This window comes from Cannabis sativa, chromosome 1 (genome assembly GCF_029168945.1).
Source record: "Cannabis sativa cultivar Pink pepper isolate KNU-18-1 chromosome 1, ASM2916894v1, whole genome shotgun sequence".
Taxonomy (NCBI): Eukaryota; Viridiplantae; Streptophyta; class Magnoliopsida; order Rosales; family Cannabaceae; genus Cannabis; species Cannabis sativa.
The window spans coordinates 7056655-7079182 of NC_083601.1; the positions used below are offsets into that span (position 1 = coordinate 7056655).

At 31.2% G+C, this 22528-nt stretch overlaps 1 protein-coding gene across 1 annotated transcript; it reads right to left on the minus strand.

Annotated features, from left to right (window-relative positions):
• Positions 1–1959: 1959 nt before the first annotated feature.
• On the minus strand, positions 1960–3927 carry LOC115705123 (protein phosphatase 2C 37). Its single transcript, XM_030632362.2, has 3 exons — positions 3205–3927; positions 2796–3113; positions 1960–2671 (listed from the first exon to the last, which is right to left on the minus strand). Exons 1-3 carry the CDS (start codon positions 3724–3726, stop codon positions 2201–2203), a joined length of 1311 nt encoding a protein of 436 aa, XP_030488222.2. The 5' UTR covers positions 3727–3927; the 3' UTR covers positions 1960–2200.
• Positions 3928–22528: the final 18601 nt, after the last annotated feature.

The following is a 22528-nucleotide window of genomic DNA, read 5'->3' on the forward strand; positions in this document are numbered from 1 at the left end:
CCAATCCAACCTTTTTTTCCTCATCCGATCCAATCCAATTAGTAATTGGATTTGAAAAATCATCATCCGATCCAATCCAATTAGACCTCAAAATCCAATCCAATCCAATCCAATTACTAATTGGATTAGATCTGTTTTATCCAATTACACACTTAAATTTCAATATTAGCTTAAAAATATAAAGAAAAATACTTAAAAAACTAAGTATCACTTTTTTATTAAAGTTTAATACTTCATAAATATACTATTCTTACAAGTGTATTGTAGCTAAAAGTTTTAAATAATTATAAAACAACAACATTTCTACGTAATAAAATAAAACAAAACATCATGAAAATAAATACACTAAACAATCAAGTGTTACAAATTCAACATACAAAAAAATCTAATAAAAATATAATAAATATTTATTACATTTTTCAATATGTTTTATTATATAAATAACTTTTTAATATATATAAATGTAATTGGATTGGATCGGTTTTTAATTGGATTTTGAGATTGACATCCAATAACCGATCCAATCCAATTAGAATCCAACTTTTAGCATCCAATCCAATCCAATTGTAATTGGATATCCAACTTTTTGTAATTGGATTGGATTGGATCAGTTCGGTTCAATTGGATTGGATTGGATGATGCCCACCCCTATATAGCATACATATTACAAGTTTTATTAACTGTGGTGATGAAAAATTTAAGGTCTTGTTATACAACTCGAAACTAATACTACAATTTCACAACGGTATTAATAGGAATACACACGAGCTTGAAGAATTAGTATAAATTGATTTATTGTTCCTGTTCCCATTTTAATTTTAATTATGATCCTTGCCTATTTTATGAGAAGGGAGAGAGGAGGAATCTTTTTCATTGGACAAATACTCATGTGAACTGGTTTTTAAAAATAAGTTTTGAATTAAAAATAATAATTACATAATGTTAAAATATTGTAAATATTTATAATTTCATATATTAAATAATCCCAAATAAAATTTGAAATCTTTAAAAGACTCCTACCTTAAGCCGTTCAACATTTAGAACAAAAAATAATTCTCCTCCCCACCTTACCAATCCCTCAAAATGTTCATGGCTAACAACAACTATTGGCCTTCTCTAACCATGGTTTGATTAGATGTGACCTATAGATCAACAATATTTGATGACGCTTTAACGATGAAAGGTTGCATCTCACGAAAAAAGCTAAAACGAAATGATTACTGATGGTAGTGAACTAGGGTAGTGGGGTGCCTTCTCAGCAGCGATCTTGGATACAATCTCTCTGAAAAAAAGAAGTGGTAAAAGTACTATCTGTTGGGGAAGAGAAAGGGTGGTTACTATGTATCAACTATTTATTCATGTAAAAGAAGAGAAGTGGTCAAGTATCAATATCATCCTAAATATAATTAAACCAATTATCGACTAGAAAGAATTATCATAAATTGTTCAATGCGCCTCATATTCACATGTAAGAAAGTGGACACAATGACTGACTAGACCCCAACTTGAAGATAGGCTTTACCATCTATTTTAGAGTTGGGTCCTTCAATGAGCCCACTTTCCAGTTAATGTCTCAATTCAATGAAACTATCGTCAATGCGCCTAATAACTACAATGAATGCATTTGCACCTTTGTTTTGAACTTTTATTCTCATTCAATTATGCAGTTCTCTTTCTCTAAATATCCAACAGTTCCTTTCAGGTCGAAATGTAGTGTGGGAAAAATTAAATCCATTCCAACAGGACCACAGTAATAAGAGAAAACACAAATCAAAATTGAATCGAGACTTAAGGTTTGCAGCTAAGCAAAACACACATTTATGGATTTACTTCGTTTGTTGTAGAAACACATCAATGATTAGCTTAAGCCAGCAACCACATATTACATCCTTACATAAACTATATTCCTTTGCGATTTTATAGGAAATTTTTTATACCAAAAAAAGAACAGAAACAAAGTGAGCGACAGGAATTGGCTTCATGGCTTGCATTATTTCAAAACCAATATGAAGAAAAAGACCTTTTTTTCCCCTTTCCTCAATTTTGTTGAATAAAAAAGAAAGGCGAATTCTACAACTTACAAAGTTACAATTTACCAGAAAAAAAGCTACTGTCCTGTATTGTTTCCCTATATATATTTATATTATATTAATTTTTTTTTTAAGGGTTTGAGCTTAATTAGTATATTTGTCACAAGTTACTATAGTCGTCGATGTCGTTCTCTTCTTAAATCCACAACAACGACACTGACGTTATCCGTACTATGCCTAGCCAAGGCGAGCTTAGTTAGCAATATAGATGCATCCGAACAAGCCTTATCGGAGCTCTCGGCGGCCGAGTCGGCTACGACCCGCTCGGCTTCCTCTTTGCCACCTGGTGACCTAGGAGGCGGCGGCGGTGGCTTCTGAGCTCTCAAGCACATGCGAGCCACGCCACAAGCCGTTTCGTTCGACACCACATCCCACAGTCCGTCGCTCGCCAAGATCAGGCACTCGTCGTCCTCTGTTCGGTCCGTGATTGTTACCTCCGGATCCGGTATCACGTACGGCTTCAAATAATTGTCGCCAATCGCTCGCGACATCGCAAGCATTCCAAGGACTCGCGCGCCGTCCCAGTAAATAACGCGCCCTCCAGCGTTTTCGATTCGAACCAGCTCGTCGGGTCGATCAGGCTGAGATTAATTAAAGAAAATACATAAACACACGTTAGTAAATCTTGATCCAGATTCAGATAAAGAAAAAATTCAATGCGTGCATAACACGCTCTATTATCACTCTCTTAGGCCTAACGCTCACCTTGTGGTCGGAGGAAAGAGGAATAGCAACGCCGCTTCGGCAAAGAACAGCCCTGGAATCGCCGCAATTAGAAACGATGATCTTCTCCGGGGTTACGACCGAAACAACGGCGGTAGATCCGACGGCATCGCATCGTGGGGTCTGAAGTTCGCATCGACAGTTTGAGATCTTATCGCTTTCATTCCACGCCTGGACTTCCTTGTCCATACGTGTGAAGCTACGCTCCATCGTTTCTGTCCACTGAGGAGATTTTGATTCATCGCCTTCAAGCTCTTCCTTAACGATTTCATGCAACCGTTCTTTGCACTTCATAGCAACCTGAGAAAAAAATTAGAAAGGAAGTTAGAATTTAGAGGTTAATAAAGAAGGAAAAACTAAATGAAAAATAGAATACGAATGGAGGACCTACATGAGAGCAACCATGACCATCGAAAACGCCATAGAAATGGCATCCATTAGCAACCGAACCTTCCACATGGTTCGTTAAGTAAGGGTGAGCAGAAACAGCATCTTCCATATCTCTTCTCCGGCCACAGACAGAAGTCACGCCATACTTAGGGTTTTCTACCTGAAACTCCTCCTTCCCATCCACTTGAACCGAAATCGAGTCATCACACACCACGTTACAATTCTTTAAACGCAAACCATCACTGTTAGCATCCGTAAAGGATTTCACTTCACAACTTTCCACCATAGATCCCTTCACGCAATCTACAGCTGACGAAGAAATCGAAGGATGTAGGTCCAGTTTCTGCCGCTTAATAGAGCGAGCCTCCACCGCCGCTGCCGCCGATGGTACGGTCACATCGGAGATGAACTTGTATGTAAGGAGCTCCATTTTTCGACGTTTCATGGTCCGAGAACTGCTCGTCTCAATAGCGGCCGAGGCCTCACTCTCTCCTACAACTCCACAGCAAATTCCAGCCATCATCAAAAACCAGAACCAAATTAATAATCAAAAACTATGCTCCTGTTCTTCTTAAAGAAGAATCTATGGAAATCTCTTCAGCTACAGGATACTATTTTTTCAAAGCTTTAAGCAAAAATGGTGTAGAGAGATTTTGGGGATTCAATCGATGTTCACAAAAGAAAGACCCATAAAATTGTTTGGCGATGATGCTTTTCTACACAACCCTGAAATATTTTAAAAATAATAAAAATTCGTATTTGGGGAGTAGAGGTCCCACAAGGGCCACAACCTAAAGACGGGCAGCTTGCCCGTCACTATCACGGGCAGGATTCGACATGTACAGTTGTTATGACGTCGAACTACAGAATAGGAAGGATTAAATCGGGACCGTCCACCGTTTTAAATCTCTTTCTCTCTCTTCTCGATCTCTGACCACGTGGTTTTTCCTTTTAGACATTTGTACGTGGACCAATGAGAGGCAAACACGCCCTGTTGAAACGGCCACCCTTTTCAGACACGCATGTGGTCCTTTTGGACCCTCCACCCCTTCCCCTTCTTCTTTATTTGTTTCCTTTTTATTAATTATTAATTTTTTTCCTTTTTTTTTTATTAATTATTAATGATAATTGGTTACTGAAAGTTATAACCACGTGGCAGTATCATCTATACATACGAGGTGTGAGGAACGATTCTTTTCCCACACGCATTACCGAGAGTTACGATACGCGCCTAGATTTAACATACAATCTCAACTACTTTATTCAGATATTTTACAATGTTATGTTAGACCTCTCTCGTAAATATTGTATTAAATTTGTCAAAAAAAAAAAATTATCATTATATTTAGGTTAATTAAAATTTTTCTCCTTGAATTTTGATGTGTACCAAATTATGATTGAAAATGCTCCTAAACTATTAAGATTAACATGGATGAAAGTTCAGGGGTATAATTTAGTGCATGTTAAAGTTCGAAGGGCATGATTTAGTAGATATCAAAGTCTAGGGAGCATGGTTTAGTACATAAACAATCATTAAAATAGTAAAATTGAATAAAATTAGACAAAAGTCCTTAAATCCAACAGTCTCAATAGTTCAGGGGCATTTTCAATGGCCTTAAAAGTTCAGGGGCATGATTTGGTACATGTCAAAGTTCAGGGAGCAAAAATCCTAATTAGCCTTATATTTAACAATATATGTAATAACATTATGAAAGGTAAATTAGTCTAAACAAATAAAATATAATAAATTAAATATTTAAAACATTATTAATGGCAATATTATAAATAAAATGTTTGTATTAAAATATTTAAAATTAATGGTAACAATGTAATTAAAAAAGTGATATTTATTGTGTGCTAAATTTGACACAATGAGATATTTTGTGTCAAATTTGACCCAATTTTTAACATATGTCAAATTTGTCACAACTTTATAGCCCATCATCGTAGAAGTTTTTATTAAGGAATACTAAAAAATAACAATACACTACCTACTTAGCATTTTATTGAAGATACTCGTTATTATTTTAACAATGTAAATCATATCCATCAATGCAGTACCTGTTGGCTTTTGTGTCATGAATAAAACTGTATTTCAATGTAATCTTTTATATTCATTTATCAATAAAAAACAGATTTATTTTCATTATTGATTTAATGTGTTATTTGGTTCATGTGATCATTTATTTATTTATTTGATTTATAAATATCTAAATCATTATCACATTGATATTCTTATTTATTGTGTTGTCAACACAGTGAAAAATAATCAAGATTGTGTGATAAAATGTATTCCTATGATTTATCAGTATACAGGGTTTAACTGATAGGATAATCTACAATGTAGTTTACTTGTACCTTGGATAAGTGTTATATCCTTTCCAGTACATTAAATAGAGTAAGCTTATATTGGATGTATAGAGTATGCATCGGAAGGGACCGATATTGAACTTGGATAAGATATAATAAACTTACCATAATATCTATTCAATTCAATATCACCTAGTTGATCGTAGATCAATGATCTCAATCATGAGATGGTTAGGTTCTAGTTCAGTTGTATTATTTGTGTTCTTCAATCTGTTCGTTAGAAGTCGACTAATGGATCTTCTCGTGACATATAGATTAAGGACATGGTAGTTCAATTGAGTGGGAACGCTAATCATAGATTCGGAATCTATAGCTACTATCGAGACATAGAAGTGAAATGATAATTTCCTTCGAGCTTGGCTTAATAGAGATAAATAGTTGAGTACTCATTTCAGTGATTATATTAGTTCACTGAATTATCATTTATAGGTAGCTAAGTGTTTTAAGGATAAAATACATTGAAGAGTGTAACGGTAAATTTGTCCCTACTCAATGTAGATCATTTATAGAGGATCATTGATTATTAGGATTATAACAAATGGATAATTCATAGCGTATCTATATCGTGGAACATATAAAGCGCTCTATATAATTGAGAGTGCAATTCTAAATCTATAGTGGTGTAATGATGAATTAATAAGTTAGAGAATTTACTTGGTAAATTTTAGATCTACTTATTGGAAGCTCGGTTATATAGGCATATGGTCCCCATACTAGTTGAGACAATACTGCTTGTAAGACTCAGTTAATTGATTTTAATTAATCAATTATAATTCTTAATTAGACTATGTCTTATTTATGATTTTTCACTAAGTTATGGCTTGTTTGTGAAGAAAAAAGATTTTAGGGTTTGTTTGTTGATTAAGAGACTTCGAAGACACTTTTATTTGACAATTAATTATAATTATTAAATAAATATTTTTGACATTTATAGGATAAAAATTAGAAAATATGGCATTTGTAAAATAATAGATAAATGGTTGTAAAAATAGCAAAAATATAATTAGTGGGGCTCACTCTCTTTGCCGTCACTATAGGCTTATTTTAGCTATTATAATATCATTTTTTATTCCATATAATTCAATCCTAACCCTAAGTGAATTAGTATAAAAAGAATATGATAGTCTCATAATCCAACTAATGACTCTAAACCTAGTTTATAATTTGTCAAACAACTAGAGAGTTCTTGAGACTTCTTCTTCTTCTTCTTTCTAATTTCGAAAATCTTGAGTGTTCTTCACATAAAATTTCGAGCCTTAGTGATTGAGTGCATGCCCACCAATAGCAAGTCTAGTACTCAATCATAGTGTGTAAGACTGTGAAGAATCCAAACAATTGAAGGAGCTCAGATCTTTATAATACTTAACGACAGAAAGAAACAAGGGTTAGAGATCTGAGTGGGAGGAGTCTTTATATTCCGCTGCAATCAATGTAAGGTTTCTCAAACTTTATATATGTTTTAAGTTTCATTGTTTTAAAAAATTCATATTTAGGATTTAAAAACATACTTGTTAGTAAATCTAGATCCTAGTAAAATATATTCCAACAACTGGCCTCAGAGCCATGGTAATAATTTACTTTCAAGAAATATGGATTTAAAATGATGTATGTGTGATTTGGATGTGATTCATGTTGATCTATGTGTTTATTGATGATTGATTGATGTTTACGAAATTTTTACATAAAATAATTGAATTCTCTTTCTTGGATAGTTTGGAAAAAATTAAGCAATTCACTTTTTTACAAACTTAATTTTAATTTTATTTGAATTAGTTATAAATTTTTGAAAATTAAAAAAAAAAAATAGGAGGGGCATCACCCCCTTACGCGCGCGGATACCCCATGATACTCGGGGTGCATGCGTTTTGGACAAGGGTCCTATCCGAGGATGCTCGGTCAACCTTGGCAAATTTTGTCTAAAAACCCCCCATGCACGCCGGTAAAACTCGGTTGTGCACCCTTGGACGCGCGTGCAGATGTTATGCATTGCATACCATCCGTGCCAAATGCAAATTTTTGCCATTTTTCATTTTTCATAATTTATTCAAGGAGTTAATTTCGAATTTTTTGTGTAATTTTGTATGTAGATTTTAATTTTTCAAATGTCAAATCTAATAATTAGTTTGAAATTAATTAATTTTTTAATTAATTTTAGATATTAATTTTACATATTAGTAGATTTTGAACTTGAAAATTAATAAAATCTATTATTTTTTTTTACTTAATTGGTTATCTTATTTTTAAACATAACGTTAGATATTTTATATTTTACATTATTTAAATAATTTTATAAAATGACCCTACTTGAAATTTAAAATAAGATATAGTTTAATAAAATAATCTAGAAAATTTTAAAAAACTAACCAGATATTTTGTCAACTTTCAAAATTTTGTTATTTTATTTAAATTAAATTATAAAATTACATAAATAATATTTATTTATCATTTTATTTTATTAATGTTATTTTATTTTCTTTTAAAATAACATCAATTTTGAAAAGTTAGTTGATATTTTTGAATAGATATTTATGTTTGTTAAAAATCTAATTTTTTAAATTTGTAGGTTTAATTTTAAATTAGTTATTTAATTTAATTTAATTATTTTTCAAAAATAATATTTTATTATTTAGATTTTTCAAAATTAATTTAAATTAAATAAATCATATAACCAACTATCAAATTTGTTGCATGTATGTTTTATATAATGTTTATTATTCAAACTTATTTTATAAAACCTATTATTGTTTGATCTAAATTGCTATGGTTAACTTGTTGACAAATCCAATGATTTGATTTTAACCATAGTCTAATCGTCAATAGGTAAAATAAATAATTTGTAACAGGTAAATTTTGTAATCTTCTTTCATCTATATATAAACCTTGTAACTGTTGGGATTTTATGCCCTAAATAAAACTCATTACAATCTAATCTGATTTGTTATCAATAAAAGATTAGAAGTCATTTATGTTTACATGTAGTTTTCATGTTTATGGTTTAATATATGTACAAAATCTATTAAGTCTAGAACATATAGTCATTTATAATTACAGTGATGTCAACACAGTAGAATGTGATTGTGATTATATGCTTCGAAAGACAATGTCCCTGTTTCATCAGTGCATTAGATTTACACTAATGTGATAATCAGCGATGAAGTGTACTTACACTTTGTATAAGTGTTATGTTCTTTTCAAAACATTGACAAAGTATGCTAGCTTCGAATGTATGGAGTATACATTGGACTGGACCGATATAGATCTTTGTTAAGATATTGTAATCTTACCGTTGTATCTTTCTAAGTCAATATCACTAGTTGATCTTAGATCAAAAGATCTTAATCCTGATATGCTTAGGTTCAATCTCAGGAGTGCTATTCATGTTCTTTGATTTGTTAGTTAAGCCTACTTTCTAGTCAGGGTGATACGTACATTTTGGGAACATGGTAGTATGATTGAGTGGGAGCGCTAAACATAAATATGGAATCTATAGCTTCTATAGGTACTTAGAAGTGAAACGATAATTTCCTTCGAGCTTGGCTTAATAAATGTAAATGGAAGAGCTCTTATTTCAATGATTATATTTCACTGAATTATCATTTACAGGAAGTTAAATGTTTTAAGGATAAAATACATTGAGGAGTGAAACGGAAAATTTATTCCTACTCGGTGTAAATCATCTATAGAGGATCTTTGATTATTGAGATTATAACGATGTTTAAATGTGATAGCGTATCTATATGGTGGAACATATAGAGCGTTCTATATGACTGAGAGTGCAATTCCAAGTTCTATGAGTGGATGCAACAAGGAATTAATAAGTTAGAGAATTTACTCGGTAAATTCTAGTTCAGCTTATTGGAAGCTCAGTTATATAGGCTCATGGTCCACATTCTAGTTGAGACCATACTTCTTGTAAGACTCAAACAATTGATTTTAATTAATCAATTATAATTCTAAAATTAGACTATGTCTAGTTTATGAATTTTCACTAAGCAAGGGCTAAATTGTGAAAAAAAAAAGATTCTAGGTTTTATTTATTAATTGGAAGATTTTATTATGTCTAATTAATAAATATATTAAATGACAATATTATTTAATAATTTGTTTTAGTTATTAAATAATTAGTTTTGGCATTTAAATGGTTAGAATTGGAAAAATTGACGTTTTTGAGAAAATAGATACGAAAATTGTCAAAATTGAAAAAATACCAAGTGGGGCACATTACTCTATGGCCGGCCACTTATGAGGCTTTTTCCAATTAATATTTTCATTATTTTAATGCCTAGTAATTCCTAACATAAACCTAGTGGTTACCTATAAATAGATAGTGATGGCTCACACTTAAGAGAGAGTGAGGTGAATGAAAATCAGATAAATTTTTGCCTTCAGAAAAATTGAGCCTCCTATCCTATTGTCTATAGCCGAACCTCTATCTCCCTATTTTCTTCTTCAATTTTTCGAAACCTTGAGTGATAGAGTGAGTGCCCACACACATCAAGTGGTATCTCAATCATAGTCTGGAAGATTGTGAAGAATCCAAACTGAAGAGAAGGACATTCGGGCTCAGATCTTGGTGATACTCTGCGACAGACAGGATACAAGGGTTAGAGATCTGAGGAGAAGGAGACATATTATTCCACTGCACCCAATATAAGGTTTTCTAAAACTTTATATGTGTTTAATTTCATTGTTTTAGAAATTCATATTAAGATGTTAATAAAACATACTTGTTAGTAAATCTAGATCCTGGTAAAACATATTCCAAAAACTGGCCTCAGAGCCATGGTAATGATTTACTTTCATGAAATATGAATTAAAACGATGATTTGCATTGATTTGGATGGTTTCATGTGGTTTATGTGCTTATGTGATGATAGTTTAGAAATCGCAATGTATGTTACTGAAATATTTTTTATTACGATCTGGAATTATTTATACTGGAAAGTAGACGAAAAATTAATAAATTTAAGCCTTTACAGAACCTAATTTGGATTTTTTATGAATTAGATATGATTTTTAGAATTTGAACGAAAATATCAGGATTTGAGTCACACACGCGCGCGCGCACAGGGTAAAGTGTGATAGTCAGTAGTCTCGTGATCCGTAAGGAGAAATACCGGGTAAGCTGTGCAATCCCACATCGCCTAGGGAAGGTCAAGTGAGATGATTCTGAGATTGTGTAGGTATGAGACTAAACAGTTGAAGAGGGCTTAAATAGATTGATTGGTACTACCTATATCAACAAGGTGCATCTTGTTTTTCGGTAGCCTATCTCGAAAGAACTCCACAGTTAAGCGTGCTTGACCTGGGGAAATTTTAGGATGTGTGACCTCCTGGGAAGTTTTCTCAGGAAGCGTGTGAGTAAGGACAAAGCATGCTGAAAACACTCGTGTTGGTCTGTAGGGTCAGTCATCAGTCCATGAAGCAGCCAGAGTGACGTACTCGTGTATAAGAGCCATTATTCCGTGGGTGTAAGGGCCCAATGGAGGCTTGAAGCGGGGACGTTACAAAAGGTATCAGAGCCTTGACCCAGCCGAAAGTGTGGTCGACGAGGACGTCGGACACCGTAAGGGGGGGTGATTGTGACAGTCAGTAGTCCCGTGATCCGTAAGGGGAAATACCGGGTAAGCTGTGCAATCCCACATCGCCTGGGGAAGGTCAAGTGAGATGATTCTGAGACTGTGTAGGTATGAGACTAAACAGTTGAAGAGGGCTTAAATAGATTGATTGGTACTACCTATATCAACAAGGTGCATCTTGTTTTTCGGTAGCCTATCTCGAAAGAACTCCACAGTTAAGCGTGCTTGACCTGGGGAAATTTTAGGATGAGTGACCTCCTGGGAAGTTTTCTCAAGAAGCGTGTGAGTGAGGACAAAGCATGCTGAAAACACTCGTGTTGGTCTGTAGGGTCAGTCATCAGTCCATGAAGCAGCCAGAGTGACGTACTCGTGTATAAGAGCCATTATTCCGTGGGTGTAAGGGCCCAATGGAGGCTTGAAGCGGGGACGTTACATAAAGGACCGCTCGGACACGCTCGGCCATTCAGAAAGCAATGACCGAGTTTTCTCAGACATGCCCTGTCTGAACAGGCAGCAAGCGCCGAGCTCCCTCGGTCAAATGAGGCTGCTTACAGCCTCTGCCTCGGCCAAATCCCTGCTTTCTACGCGGGCAAATGCATACCCTTGTGCCTCAAACTTGTTTTCTTCATATCTTTTGATTCGAAAATCGTTTTTCATTGAAAAAAAAAGCCAATTTTTGGTAGAATTTTGTGTAGAATCTGAATTTTCAATTAAAAATCTAATTTTCAGAATAAAACTAATTTTTATTTTTTTTAATTAATTAAAATTAGTTTTAGATATTAGTAAGCTTTGAATTTTGAAAACTTGATTTCTCACAAAAAGAGCCTTATGGTTAATTTTAAAATTTTAGATTATTTTATTTATTTTAATTATAAGATCAGATATTACATTTATTTTAAATTTGAATGATCTTACTTTGATATTAAAATAATCTTGTTCAAATTTCAAAGTTTGCTAACCATATCAATTTTTTTTTCAAATTTGTTATTTTTAAAATATATTTTATTAATTAAAATTATAAGATTAGGAATATGTTAGGTTTAACATTTTATCTTATCAGACATTTTTTTTATTAAAATCATATTTTGGAAAAAATAACATGAAATTTGAAAAGTTTGGTTAGTTTAGGTTTGAATAGAAATTTTAGGGGTTCAAACCATAAATTTTCAAACTTGTTTTATTTTATTATTTTAATAAAATATTCTAACCATATAAAATATCTTATTTTTCAATTAGTTTATTTTTTGTAATATTTAAATTTATTAAATTATAAGACTTAGAATATAATATTGATATATCTAAATTTAAAATTCAAGATATTTTATTATATTATCTTATTAAAAATTTTAAATAAATTTAAATTTTAAATAAACTTAAAATTTGAAAACTGGATAGATATTTTTTTATTTTTTGTTAGAATTTAGGAAATTTAGGAGTTTGTTAAATTTTTGAATTTTTTCAAATATTTACTAACAACCTATTTTTTATTAAAATTATATTTTGGCAAAAATAACATGAAATTTGAAAAGTTTGGTTAGTTTAGGTTTGAATAGAAATTTTAGGGTTTCAAACCATAAATTTTCAAACTTGTTTTATTTTATTATTTTAATAAAATATTCTAACCATATAAAATATCTTATTTTTCAATTAGTTTATTTTTTGTAATATTTAAATTTATGAAATTATTAGACTTAAAATATAATATTCAAATATCTAAATTTAAATTCAAGATATTTTATTATATTATCTTATTAGAAATTTTAAATAAATTTAAATTTTGAATAAACTTGAAATTTGAAAACTGGATAGATATTTTTTGATTTTTTGTTAGAATTTAGGAAATTTAGGAGTTTCTTAAATTTTTGAATTTTTTAAAATATTTACTAACAACCGAAATTTGAATTCTAGTTAAGATATTTATTTTAAAATTTGATTTTTTTAAAATTTTAAAATTGAGATATTTTAGCTTACTTTCCAGATATTCGAGATCAGTTACTTGTTTGTTTGTATTGTTTGATTATTATATTATATATGTTCAAAAAAATTTTACAAACCTACTATTTATTTGATCTAAATTGCTATGATTAACTTGTTGACAAATCCAATGATCTGATTTTAATCATAGTCCAATTGTCAATAGATTTTTATAAATAATTTGTAACAGGTAAATTTTGCATATCTTTCATCTGTGTAAACCTAGTAACATGATAGGGCCCATCCAAATCATTTTGACCTGTGTGAGTCTATATGTCTGCTATTGGGCTTAGATGCATATAAGAAGCCCATTTAAGTTTTACTAAGTAAATGGACTAGGTTGCTAAAATAAAATTTCACTTAGGTAATTTTATTTAGGCCCAATTAGAATTGGGCTTATTCAATTAATAACAATTGTTTATTTAAAGGTTAAATTCCTCTCCTTTGGGCCTTGTGTGAGAGTTAGGGGCCAATAGCAGTGGGTACGACATACTGGACCCAACCCTCCCTCACATGAACCACCCCAATTGCGAAGGCCCATTTGCCTTATTTAAATAATTGTATTAGGTTAATTATATTAGTATAACCTAATTAAAATTGAATTAGCAACATAATTAACTTTTAAAATATATGAAATTTATTTTTCATTTTAATATTTTAAAGTTAATTTTAGAAAAATACTTAGTTAATTGAAATATATTCTAGATAGTTATTTCTAGTACTAGTTATTTTTTTTCTAATATTTAATTAGAAAAATATTTTAAGTTGAAAATTAATTATTTATTTTAATTAATTTTGGACCAACTTATTTTTTTTAAAAAAATATTTTCCTAGTATTAAATTAGAATTAATAATTGAGTTTCTTTTATACTTAATTATTTAATTCTTGTATTTAATACATTTAATTAAATTGAAGATTAAATATTTAAGTTTATTTTCATCATGATACTTAAATATTATTATTTTCATGACATTTAATTAAATAGAAAATTATTTTAAGCTGGATTTTTTTTTTTTTCATAACAACTTAAATTTGAATAATTTTCAAAATATATTTTAATTTTATTTTTTAATCATTTTTCGAAATTGCATTTAACTATGCAAGAAATTTTGAATTTTTTAAAAAATAGATTAAAGTTGAAAATTAATTATTTTATTAATTAATTTTGGACCAACTTATATCAATGATTTTTTTCATTTAAATGATTAAATTAAAATAAATGAATTACTATATATTATAATTAAAAAATGAATTAATTAGTCAATAAAAGTCTAGATAGATATTATCTCTTGCTTGGAGTATTTTTCTAGTAGTATTTAATTAAATAGAAAATTAATATTTAAGTTGATTTTCATCATGATACTTAAATATTTGAATTTTTCTTTATATTTAATTAAATAGGAAAATTATATTTTAGTTGAAAATTAATTTTTATTAATTAATTTTGGACCAACATAAAATTAGAATAATTTTTCAGGATTTATTTCTATTTTATTTTAGAGCATTTTCGAAAATTGTATTCTTATGTACTTTAATTTTTCGAAATGCAATATATATTTATAGAAAATTAAATTTGAGTTGCAAATTAATTTAAATTAATACAACTTAAATTGAATAATTTTCTAAATATTTATTGAAAAATTATTACTAAGATGGAAATAATTCATTTTATTTTAATATCCATCTAAGTATAATTTTATAAATATTACATTAAATTTTTTTTGGAATTTTATTCTTAATTAGAAATTTTAATTAAATAAATATATATTTAAAATAAATAGATTGAAATAAATAATAGTAGAAAATACATTTTAAATAATGAGCTTTATTATTATTAGGATATTCGATCTCCATTGTTGGTTTTACATAGTTATTGTTTTAGTGAGTAATCCTTCCTAATGGAGGAACATTCATTAGCAATTTAACACCGTAGATTCTCGAAAGATAAGTACTATTTGTAAGTATTTATTTTAGTATGGATCACCCTAATAGTGGCGACTTTTAATAAGGCTTACAAAAGTATGAAACAATGGTGGAAGCTCATAAGATAGAATAGCCTTGACTCTCGCCTAAACGGGACAACGCTGAATTCTCATCTTGATCGAATAAAAGGTTGCTAGAATGTTTATCATTTTAGATGAGCTGACAACTCTATTCAATGGATGGTAACTTTGACTCTCGCCTAAACGGGACACTGATATCAGTTTGTTGAAGACCTTGGAAATTATTTAGGATTGTATGCTTTAGTATTTTTGCTTGTCATTCCTACTTGTTATGTGCTAATAATTTCTGAATGAGATTTTGTGTTTGAACCTTACTTGATTTCTATTTATTGTTATTTGTAGTATCCAACATGACAATGACCAACCCCATGGTGTCACTGTTGACTGATAATAAGCTGAATGGATCTAACTTTCCCAAATGGAAAGAGAACATTAATATTGCTCTCATTGGTGAAAATGACCTGTTTGTGTTAACTGAACCGTCTCTTGAGCAGTCGGGTGATAATGCAACCAAAGCTGTAAAGGAGAAGTACGAGCGTTGGCAGAATGCCAACAACAAAGCTCGATACTTCATGCTTTCCAGCATGGTTGACACCTTGAAAACAAGGTTTGCCAACACTGACACGGCTGCACAAATCATGAACCAGTTAACTGACCTATTCGGGATGGCATCAATTCAATCTCGCTTTGAAGCGACGAGGAATTTTATCAATGCAAGGATGAATCCTCATCAGAACGTGCGTAATCACCTTCTCCAAATGGCAAGTTATTTCCAAGAAGCTCAGAATCATGGAGCTTTTATGGATCAGACAACTCAAGTGAGTCTAATCTTGAATAGTCTGACTCCATCCTTTCTGCCTTACACTTCAAATTATGTCATGAATAAGAAGGAACAAGACTTTCACGAGTTGGTTAACGACCTTCAGACATTTGAAAATTTGATTGGAGGACCGCAAAAGAAAGGATCTAAAGCCCATAATTTTGGGAATGGTAATGGGGCGGCTAAGGCTGAGGCAAACTTTGCCTCTACTTCCAAACCCAAGAACAAGAAGAAGTGGAAGAATAGCAAGAAGCCTGTTCAAGCTGTGAAAACAGTTAAAAAGAAAAAGGCTGCTACTCCTGGTGATACACCAAAAGGAAAATGCTTCTATTGCAATGAAAAGGGCCACTGGATACCCCAATGCCCTATATTTCTAGCAAAAGAAACAAGGTATTTTTTTTCATATAAACTGATGAGTTTTAGAGAATTATTATCCACTTGGATTATTAATTCTGGACCTATTAACCATGTTTATTTGCTTTCTTCTTATTTCAGCTCCAGCTGCTTGAACTCGGATGCTATCTTAGCGAGTTGAATCGGATGGTTGGACAGATGGGTGGAGCTAGTCCAAGATGAAGATGAAGCTCGAAATCGTTTTTTATTATTTTTGAATTAATTTTTTTAGTTTAAGAACAATTTGGATTTCAATTATTAGTTTGGGATTTTTATTCCCTATTTTTCATATTGTTGCAGACAATTCCTTTTATTTTGGAGAATTTTATAATAAAGTTTTCTATTTTGAAAAATGAATTGCATTTATGAATTGAGCTTCATTTACTTTATTTTGTGTATGCCAATACCAATTATATTTATATGTTTAATGATAGTATGTATGTGTTTTTATTATTGATACAAATTCTATAGTATACTCAACTCTACAAAGAGTTAATGCTACATAAACACTTAGAATTTCATTTCTATGTTTATGAATAATTGTTAATTCTAATACAATTACTAAGAATTTGTTTAATAGAAAGATCTTTGATCTGATAGGGGTGGAAAAAGTTAAGAATAATATGCAGTTCAACGATCTTTTATCTCTTTTGAACTCTGGATTATATTCATAACTCCACATGATCCCTATAACACTTAGGGATGGACCATGATCTCTATACTCCTTAGGGGTGGATCATAATCTCTATATACTTAGGGGTGGACTATATTATCGAAATATGTAGTTCATTTTGAACTTTGGACTATACTCAATACACCATAGTACTCTTTGTGACACATATTTAAAACATGGATGAAATATAATGAATTAGCAAATTATCAGAATATATTCTTGATCTTGATTTATGTTCCATTTAATATATTACTGTTGTAATAGAAATTGATACCAATAAAGTTCTTTGACATTGTATCACACTACCTTATTTGAGTGGGAGAATTTTAAAATTCTTAACCCATCTTCATTTGGTTGACACTTGTGATAGGAACATTAGAACACTACTGAGAAAGTAAATCTAACCATTCATATGGATAGAAATAACTTATCAGAATTATGAGAATAAGATAGTAGAATTCTTAAATTTTTATGGTATCTCTATTGATTACTCAATCTCAAGCAAGTATTTTGCATTAATGCTAATACTAGATTGCTATGTTGATGACTTAGTCTAAAAGGAACTTACAGTTTCAGACTAAAACAATATGTCACAACTAGATATCCCTCAAAACAATAGTAAGAGGTTAATTGTACTTGTATGTATGAATTTAACCAGACTCCTACTGTTGAGTGGGAGCTATCTGAGATGTAATCAAATAAGGAACATTGAGGGACAGTCAAAACCTACAGTTTTCACCAAAATAAAGATAAACCTTGGGTTTACCAACTCAAGGATAATCAAGTGGTAGTATTCCTGGTCCTCTATGTTGATGACATTTTGATTATTGGTAATAACATCAAGAAAATGACTGATATAAAGGAATGGCTTAACACTCAATTCAAAATGAAAGATTTGGGTGAAGCTAGTTATGTTCTTGGTATTCAAATCATTAGAAACTGGAAGAACAGATCACTTGTTCTCTCGCAAGCAGCTTACATTGATAAGGTGCTAGAGCGATTATCAATGACTAACACCAGAGGGGCAGTTATGCCTTCTAGACCTGGTATCTGTCTATTTAAGGAATAGTGTCCCACTGATCTCCAAGAGATAAAAGACATGAGAAAGTTTCCTTATGCTTCAGCAGTTGGAAGTCTAATGTATGTTATGTTATGCACTAGACCAGACATTTGCTATGCAGTAGAAATTGTGAGTAGGTATCAGACAAGCCCAGGAGAGGAACACTGGACTGCAGTTAATCATATTCTGAAATATTTGAAGAGTACAAGGCATTATATGTTTGTCCACAAGGGTGGTGCTTTAAATCCCATCGGCTATACTGACTCAGATTTCTAGGCTTGTCTTGATGACATGAAGGCCACATCTGGGATGGTATTTACTCTTGAGGGTGGAGCAGTTATTTGGAGAAGTGTCAAGCAATACGCAATATCAAACTCTACCATGGAGGCTGAATACATAGCTGTCACCAAGGTTGCTAAGGAACTGGTCTGGTTAAGAAAGTTCTTCACAGAACTTGGTGTTGTTCATGGAATGGAAAAACTACTAGTTTTACTTTGTGACAACACTTGTGCTATAGACAGCAGTAAAGAGCCTCAAAGCCACAAGAGAAGCAAACACATTGAGAGGAAATACCACATCATCAGAGAATATGTGGCAAGAGGGGACGTACTGGTGGAGAAAGTTGATATTGAAGGAAACTTAGATGACCCATTCACCAAAATTTTAACTTTAACTGCATTTGAAAAGCACAAACTGAATCTAGGATTAATTGAAATTTATTGATTATTTTATGTTAGTGCAAGTGGGAGTTTGTTAGATTTTGTACCCTAAATAAAATCCTATTTCAATGTAATATTTTATATTCATTTATCAATAAAGAAACATATTTATTTCATTACTTATTTAATATATTATTTGGTTCATGTGATCACTTATTTGATTTATAAATTCATCCAAATCCTTATCACATTGATATTCTTGTTTATTGTGTTGTCAACACAATGGAAAGTAATTAGGATTGTGTGATTAAATGTATTCCTATGATTTATCAGTACCCAAGATTTAACTGATAGGATAATCTACAATGTAGTTTACTTGTACCTTGGATAAGTGTTATGTCCTTTATAGGACATTGGTTAAGTAAGCTTGGGTTGGATGTATGGAGTATACATCGAAAGGGATTGATATTGAACTTTGATATGATATAATACACTTACCGTAATATCTTTCTAATTCAATATCACCTAGTTAATCTTAGATCAAATGATCTCAATCCTAAGATGGTTAGGTTCTAGTTCAGTTGTATTATTAATGTTCTTCAATCTGTTCGTTAAAGTTGACCAGTAGATCTTCTCATGACATATATATTTAGAACATGGTAGTTAAATTGAGTGGGAGCGCTAATCAAAGATACGGAATCTATAGCTTCTATCTAGACATAAAAGTGAAATGATGATTTCCTTCAAGCTTGGCTTAATAGAGATAAATGGTTGAGTATTCGTTTCAATAATTATATTAGTTTACTAAAATATCATTTATAGGTAGCTAAGTGTTTTAAGGATAAAATACATTGAAGGGTGTAATAGTAATTTGTCCCTACTCAGTGTAGATCGTCTATAAAGGATCATTGATTATTAGGACTATAATAATGGATAATTTCATAGCATATCTATATCGTGGAACATATAGAGCGCTCTATATAATTAAGAGTGCAATTCCAAATATATAGTGGTGCAAGGAGGAATTAATAAGTTAGAGAACTTACTTGGTAAATTCTAGAGCTACTTATTGGAAGCTTGATTATAAAGGCCCACGATCCCCATACTAGTTGAGACAATATTGCTTGTAAGACTCAATTAATTAGTTTTAATTAATCAATTATAATTCTAAAATTATACTATGTTTTATTAATGAATTTTCATTATGCAATGACTTAATTGTGAAGAAAAGAGGTTTTAGTGTTTATTTGTTAATTAAGAGACTATGTGGAGTCTAATTAATAAGTAATATAAATGACAATTTTATTTGATAATTAATTATAATTATTAAATAAATTGTTTTGGCATTTATAGGATTAAAATTGGAAAATATGGCATTTGTCAAATAAAAGATAAATAATTAAAAAATGGCAAAATTATAACTAGTGTGGCCCATCTATGTGGCTTTCCACTTAGTCCTAATCATACCATTATTTTATCATTTTTCTATTCCATATAATTTAATCCTAACCCTAAGTGAAACAGTATAAAAGAAATAGGATGGTCTCATTATCCAATAACTTAACCTAATCTCTCATAACCTAGTTTACATTCTGCCAGACAGCTAGAGAGAGTTCTTGAGACCTCCTTCTTCTTCTTGTATTTTCGATTTCCTCATCATTATTCTTCATAATTTTTGAGCCTACAGTGAGTGAGGGCATTCCTACTCACAGCAAGTCTAGTATTTGATTAAAGTGTGCAAGACTGTGAAGAATCCAAACACCTGAAGGAAAATTGGCTCAGATCTTGATAATACTCTGCGATAGAAAGGAACAAGGGTTAGAAATCTAAGTGAGAAGAGTCATATATTCCGCTGCAATAAATGTAAGGTTACTTAAACTTTCTATGTGCTTAAATTCTATTATTTTAGAAATTCACACTTAGGATGTTAATAAACATACTTGTTAGTAAATTTATATTCTGGTAAAATATATCCCAACAACAAAACCCTCATTCCACTGTACGAACAAAATTCTCTTCCCCTCTATCTATTTTCTTTGATTTATAACCCGAAATTTAGCGATATAAGCTCCGGTAGTAGCAGGATAGCAAATCCTCGGAGAAGGAAAACCTAAGGTATGGATTAATTTTGTTTAAAGCTTAGAACGATTGGTTTTATATAGGAGTTTCGTGAATTAGAATAACTATGGATTTCTAACTTTATAGAATTTTTCTTTGGTAGCTATGGGACTAGTTTTGATGTTTACTTGTTGAATTTGAGGTGATTTTGAGTTAGAAATTGAATTTGGAAGTTTTTAAAGCTTAGTCTGAACGTTAATGTCGTTTTTCATTTAAGGGCTCGATTTTAATTTTTGTTACGTAAAGATAGTAATATTTATGGTATATATGTGCCTTGCAAAGTTTGGAGTGATTTGGTTAAGTTTCGATAGTGTTTTGGTGAGTGCAAAATTTGGAATTTTCGTGTTCTACCATTTTTTAAAATTCTTAGGAGGTCAGAAATCGTATTTTTGTCATAATTTTTCACTCAAGTGTCCATTTTGGACGTTCTATATACCGTTTCAAAGCTTGCAACAAGATCTACCATATGGTATATGTTTTAGAACCAAAATATAAGTTTTATTTTAGTGTATTTATGCTACATAATTTGGTAAGAAACCCTAAGTTGTCCTTTGCAGCTGTAAAGCAATGTTTTTGGATAAACACTTATTGGTTTACCATTATTGTGACATATGGCCGAGATCATCAGGGATATTTCTCCACTTGGGTTGGCCAACATACATGAATCTGGATCAAAGGTAAGAAAAGTATAATGTACCACATGGCACGACAGGTTTTGTAATCGTTGACTGTTTGATTAGACAGTAATAATATGAATGTAATATACGACTTCACCTTATTAGGTGATATGATATATGAATTTCAGATTGTGAAATGGGTTTGCCTGATTAGGCAATATGATATATAAGTACACCTGATTAGGTGATATGATGCCAAGTTATGGCATAGGCTTAGCTTGCCTAATTAGGCGATGCAATATACATATTATATATATGATGGATGTCAGGCCATGGCATAATCTTGCTTTAGTAGGTAATGTAATATATGGATACTGACATTTAGGTTGTACCTGTGGGGCAACCGTTATAAAGTCGTGACTATGAATTGAAAGTGCTGTTTGCTAGTTCCTAAAATTATCGATTGTCTAATTAGGCAATGATAATATGATGATACTATGGACATAATGTATGGGCTCACCTGATTAGACGATGTGATATATTAGTGCCAAGTTGTGGCATGGGCTCACCTGATTAGGTGGTGCAATGATATTATATATGATGTTGCATTATGACACGGGCTTACCTAATTAGGTAATGCAAATATATGAGCATATCTATTTCTATGCATATGGCTGGTTATATTACTTACTGTTGAATGTTAGGTTTAATCATTATATGATAATGAAATGTATCATTAGCTATTTAATGTATCCTACTTTATTACTTTTCTTGCTGAGTCTATGTGACTCATGGGTGCTTTGTGGTGCAAGTAAAGGAAAGAAAAAGTTAGAACAACCATGAGATGACAGTCTTCTCCAGCCATGTACATATTGACCCCACCAGCTTGTGTGCCGAGTTGCCAAGAGTTATTTTGGACTGGCTATATCTACTTTATTTTGATTTGTTTTGAATTTTTGTTGTACATAGTATTTTTGTAAACCTTTTATAATAGGGATCCATGTAACACCTTTTTACTACTGCTGATGTCCATTTTTAGTATTTTATTTTAGTCAAGT